We start from the raw sequence: 6073 nt of genomic DNA, 5'->3' as shown, positions 1-6073 counted from the left end.
TTGACTTTGACGGCTTTGCACCGCGCGCTGACCGGCGTAGGGATTCTTTGAGCCGCAAAAGACCCTGCGGTTTTGTCTCGGTTCCGAGGCGCCGTCGGAACGTCTGCTTCGGCTTACGGCCCGGACACGAGGCCGACCTCGGCGGGTGGGCAATTATCCCGGGCTCCTCGGTGACAGTTTGGCTTGCAAACAATTGCTTGTTTAAGGCGCCGCATGGCCTGCGGGTTCTTGGAACCCGATCGCGTCGCGCACATGTTCGAGCACTGGAAAACATGGTCCCGACGTTCCCAGGCTTTAGGGATTTGTGAATGTATTTTGTTAGTCAGTGCTTGTTGCGCCGGCTGTGCTCGAGAGCCGTTGCTCGGAACTTGCGATGTGTATAGCTGGCATGACCCTCACCCCTTTGTTGTTGTATATTGTGTATTTCTGGTGAGGGTTCTACACCGTGAACTGTACTAAAAAAGAGATGTTCTTTGACTTTTCGTTGTTCGACTGGCCAATCCCGCACGCAAGTTCTGCTGAACGCAGTGATTGGTGAATGGATTGTCCAGTTGAGACGCAACCCGGCGGCAATTCGCCAGTAAAGATTGTGGGCGGAGCGTTGCGTCTACAAAATGCGGCCGCAGAGCTCCGAAGGGGAGTTCTGGACCTGGCTTCGGTGCTAAGCACCATCGGCTCTGCCGAAATAGGGTCGCCCTATGTGGTCCAAACCAGTGTAGCTATTTGTAACCGATGTACTGTTGATATGCAATCTTGTAACCCAACTTTGTAATTTTATCTGTAAATACAAGTTGTTGTTCGTTCGTTACTGCAGCGGCTTTGTCCTTTCGAACCTAAGACACCCATTGAGCCACCTGTGCAGACCGTCTCTGACGGTGCGTCTCGGACGCCGACGGTGGGGGTGAATTTTAACGAACCAATCGATCCATCGTTTTGGCATCGAATTCTTACTGGCGCAGTCGACAGGATAGGTTCGGAAGGCAAGCTAAACGTCAAGAAGACAGCGGTACATCTGCCAGAGTGGCATCCCAAGAGCTAGCAGCACCTCCGGTGTCTGCAATTGGCTCAAGCCTTGGAGGAGGAAGCCCAACAACAAGACATCGCTAGGCGACGTACCTCAGCGAGTAAGACGTCGAGGTGCCGACTGAACCCCAGCAGGGAAGCAGCCCGAGCGAGAGCCACGCAGAAAAACCTCGACCTGCGTCCACCTGTGATCCTCGTCTGAAACGTGAGTTTCCTTTCCTCTTACTGTTCAGTCACTGCTGGGCTTCGAAGCTTATCATGATGCAGAATCGCAGGGACGATGAGGATGGTCAGAGGGAGAGGGGTAGCAGCGATGGTGAAAGCGAGCCCTTTCTGTCTGAGCGGGAAATGGAGTTTAGACTAAAGATGGCTCAGGAACGTCGCCAGAGCCTAGCCCTTGAACTGGAGCTCGCCAGGGCACGGACAGCGTCGCCATCGAGTGGTCACGACGGCAGTGGCAGAGCACTTGAGAATGATAGAAACACGGAATGGCGTAAATATTCAAAATTATTAGTTGGTGCTTTCCCCAAATTTCCCACAGACGCCGAGGTCCCCATTTGGTTCGAATCTGTAGAGCACACCTTAGAGGCCTACGAGGTGCCGCGAAGCTGTTGGGGTCAGATAGTTTTTCCGCTCCTAGCGGAGCGCATTGAGTACCTGTCAACACGTCTGACTCCCACACAGCACCGGGATTATGAAGCCTTAAAGGAAGTCGTCCTTGATGAGCTGCAGCTGTCCCCCCTTGAATATCAAAAAAGGTTTTTCGGGGTACGGAAGCGGAAGACCGAGACGTGGAAGAGTTTCACGACTCGTCTTGCCAGCTACCTAAATTTTTATGTGGCATCAAGAGACGTGTCAAATTTTGCGGAGCTGCTAGAACTCTTGGTGGCTGACCAGCTGAAAACAGTGTTGTCGGAAGAGGCGCTCAGGTACGTCAGGCTACGAGAGGGTGCAGGGTGGTACAAGGCCTCGGAAATTGCTAGACTTTTGCAAACTTTTGAGGACGCTCACGGCCGTGTAGACATACCTAAGGGGCAACCTCGGGACACCAGCACTAAGGGCCCGGAAACTACAACTGGGAACCGCAGCAGCAGCGGTTTGGTTTCGCACCAAGGGCAGAGGACAAAACCGAAATCACCGTATCCACCCGCGGGACAGCAGAGGCCAACAGTTTGCTTTGAGTGCGGGTCAGCCGGGCACATTAGGCCAAATTGTCCCCGCATCCGCGAAAGGCTGGCGCACACGGCCGCCCAGCAGGAACAACCTGAGAGGCTCACCGCGCGGGTCGCGCTAGAGAACCCAGCTGTGGGTGACCGCTTGTTGTGTGTAGCTCTCAATTGTAGGGGCCGAACAATGAAGGCAATAGTGGATACGGGTGCCGAGATAACTGTAGTTCGCGAAAGTGCCGTGCCGCCGGAATTAGCACAGTCGCATGGCAGTGTAAATCTCCGCGCAGCTTTTGGCGAACGAGTTGAAGCGAAACTCGTGGCGCTACCCCTGACACTAAAACAGGGCCAACCCGTGTTTTCCAAAGTGGAGGAGGCGACGCCAGTATTGTGCGCACTCACGGATAGGCTGAGCGTGAGCGCGGATTGCCTGCTCTCAGCAGAGGACTGGAGCGCGCTCCAGCAGGGTCGGGACGAAACTTGCGAGCTGCCCACCAAAAAACTCCAGCCGAGCAGCAGCGAGGAGTTGGTTACAGCCGTAGGACTGGATGGGGGACAGGTTGATCCCGAAAACCCGGTTACCGGTGTGAGCAAGGCCGATGCGCTGCATCCGAACGAGGAAGGAGCACCAGAAGAATCCAATTGTAGCTCCGATACAGTGAAGGGTGATGCCGGAACGTTACGTGAGGAACAAAAGAGTGACGCCACTCTGAGCAGGGCCTGGAAAAATGCTGAAGAAGGAAGGGGTGGCATGATCGTGATTGATGGTCTGCTTTACCACCGCGACCACGTATTGGGACAGCCGGTAAAACAGCTAGTTTTACCTACGGCGCGGCGCGCTGAGGTACTTAGTCTCGCCCATGAGTCATGCTGGGGCGGCCACCTTGGCTGTCGCAAGACAAGAGCGAGGATTAAGCTTAGTTTCTTTTGGCCAGGCGTCGAAAAAGACGTTCAGGCATTCTGCAACAGTTGCCACGGGTGTCAAATCAGAGCAGACAAAAGACAATCAGATCGAGTGCCCATCACGCCTCTAGTAAGGCCGCCGTACCCTTTTCAGAAGGTAAACCTAGACGTTATAGGGCCGATCGATCCCCCTAGCAGTCGCGGCCATCGCTACGCCTTGTGCATTATAGATCTTTGCTCCCGCTGGCCTGAGGTCGTGTGCCTCACATCATTAACAGCTAAGGCAACCTGCGACGCGATGTTAGGAGTTTTCAGCAGAACCGGGATACCAGAGGTAGTTTGTTCCGATTGCGGAACGAATTTTACCGCCTCACTCACCAATGAGTTTCTCTCGCGCCTCGGCTGTTCACCTCGCTTTTCCACGCCTGACCACCCGGAAAGCAACGGAGCGGTGGAGCGGTGGAACCGAGTGTTCAAAAACATGCTGTTTCAAGTGATCAGCAAACAGGGGAGAGAGTGGGATAAATTTGTCCCTTTCCTGTTGTGGGCCTACAGAGAAGTCCCGCACGATACTACGGGCGTGTCGCCATTCCGTATGATGTATGGGAGACAACCAGTCGGCCCACTCGCCATATTAAAACGAACGTGGTCAGGGGAGCAGGAGGTGCCCGCTTTGGTCGCAGATAGACCCTCGCAGTACATGCAGAAATTAAAAAAGCAGCTGCAGATAGCAGCTGAGGCGGCCGACTTGACTACGACCAACCAGCAGAGGGCATATGCCACGCAGTACAATCTCCGCACGAAAGAAAAGGCATTTCAGGTAGGGGACCAGGTGCTTGCGTTCGATAGTAACCGCCTTGGTAAGATGTACCCAAAGTGGCTGGGACCTTGCACGGTCATGGAGAAGTACAGGCAGCACTCTTATTACATCGAAACCCCGGAAGGAAGGCGCATGCTCGTTCACGCGAACCACTTGAGACCGTACACGTCTCGTGTAGCTAGCATAGGCGTTATATTCCACGACGACCGCGAGTTTGGAGAGGTGGAGTACACGCCGCGTCCAGGTAGGGTTCTCGGCACTACGGCCCTCTTACCCGCAGACAGTATATCACATTTGGAACCGCCGGAGCGAGCGTTGGTGAATGAGGTGTTTCAGACACATGCCGCCTTGTTTACCGCCGAAATTGGGATAGCGCGGGTGAACGAGCACCGCATAAAACTGATGGAAGGAGCCGTGCCAAAGCGTTGCCGCCCCTATCGCATTCCGGTAGCCCTGAAAAGCGAAGTCTCCAAGCAAATATCGGAACTACTAGAATTAGGGCTGATCTATAGGTGTGAAAGCCCCTTTGCACATCCGTTGGTGTGCGTCCCCAAGAAAGACGGCACAGTGAGACTTTGTGTTGATTATAGGAGCTTAAACGCGATGACCGAGCCAGACGCGTTTCCTATGGGATTCCCACAGGATTTAATAATGAACGTCGGGCAGGCTAGCCATATTACCCTTATTGATCTCCGTCGTGGTTATTGGCAGGTGCCCTTAGCGGACGACTCGCAGCGGGCTGCGGCGTTCGTGTCACACTTGGGTCAATTCGCTTGGAGGGTGATGCCATTCGGTCTCAGGAACGCTGCAGCTAGCTTTCAGAGAAGCATGAATCAGCTGTTAGCACAGCACGAGGACTATGCCTGCGCATATTTGGACGACATCGCTGTTTTCAGCAGGTCGATACAGGAACATATCCGCCACCTTCACGCTGTTTTCTCAGCTCTGACATCAGTGGGATTGGTAGCGAACCTCGAAAAATGTCAGGTGGCCCGTGGATCTATCCGCTATCTTGGGCATGTGGTAGGCTCCGGCAAGCATGGCCCGGACCCTACTAAGCTCGCAGCCATCAAGGGACTGCAGGTGCCGCGTACTAAAAAGGAATTGAGAAGCGTCCTTGGCCTCTGTGGGTATTACAGGGGATACATTTCAAATTTCGCGGCCATAGCGAAGCCGCTCACGCAGATGACTGCTAAACACGTTCCCAATCGCATCCCGTGGTCTCCTGAGGCCAACGAGGCGTTCGAAGGTCTCAAAGGTGCTCTGTGTAGTGCTGTAGAGCTGGCGACTCCAGACTCAAGCAAGCCATTTTGGCTGTTCACCGATGCCTCTGCAATTGCCGTGGGCGCATGCCTAGCTCAGATGACCGACAATGGCACAGAGTGCCCCATTGCTTTTGCCAGTCACCGCTTCACGCCCACTCAGATGCGGTGGTCTACGATTGAACGCGAGGCATTTGGCGTCATTTGGGGTCTCAAAAAGTTTGACACGTGGGTGTTTGGCAGGAAAATATTTGTAGTATCCGACCATAACCCTCTTGCGTACCTCACTCAGTCCACGCCTCAGGGAGCAAAACTTACGCGTTGGGCTCTAGCGCTACAGCGCTACGATGTAGTGGTGCGACACAGAAAGGGAATCGCACATACTAACGCCGACGCACTTTCGCGTCTGACGAACCATTGCTGGGAAAAGGATGTAGAAGACAGGGAACCCGCAGTGACGAACAGTGGAGACAAGGAAACAAGTGTGGTGTGATGTGATATGACTGCGGTAACCACACAGACGACCTTGGACGATGAACTCATGCTGCCGCATTTCTGTGTGTACCTTGTTGTTTTAGTGTTTTTTGTTTTGGCGAGTGTCGTCATCTAAGCTCAATGATGTATGTTTTTATGTTTTCCTCCCAAGCTAGAGGCTGACAGTGTCCTTCCGGCTCATATTTGTACGATACTGCATATTGTAGTTTCAGGACGCGAGCCCTGTTGCATCAGGGAAGCCTTACTATTTGTTTCGTTTGTGTATTTGCTTTGTGTGTGTTTATGTCGTACCTATTTTACGGTGAAACTTATTCATGTGTTCACACTTTCTACGGAATGTGCCACGTAGAGTGCTCATCATACGGCGCTGGCATTTATTTGTGTTGTTTCAGTAAGTGAGCCAG

General features: G+C 53.4%; 1 protein-coding gene across 1 annotated transcript; it reads left to right on the top strand.

Annotated features, from left to right (window-relative positions):
• Positions 1-1284: 1284 nt before the first annotated feature.
• Positions 1285-5402, top strand: LOC139053784 (uncharacterized; the record flags this gene model as incomplete). The annotated part of the gene is made up of 2 exons (XM_070530542.1): positions 1285-2994; positions 5098-5402. Coding segments are annotated over exons 1-2 (2015 nt in total), but the record flags the coding sequence as incomplete, so codon positions are not given.
• Between the last annotated feature and the right edge of the window lie 671 nt (positions 5403-6073).

Source organism: Dermacentor albipictus, unplaced genomic scaffold, assembly GCF_038994185.2.
Source record: "Dermacentor albipictus isolate Rhodes 1998 colony unplaced genomic scaffold, USDA_Dalb.pri_finalv2 scaffold_213, whole genome shotgun sequence".
NCBI lineage: Eukaryota > Metazoa > Arthropoda > Arachnida > Ixodida > Ixodidae > Dermacentor > Dermacentor albipictus.
Note: the sequence above shows the minus strand (reverse complement) of the source record. Positions and strands in the feature narration are given on the sequence as shown.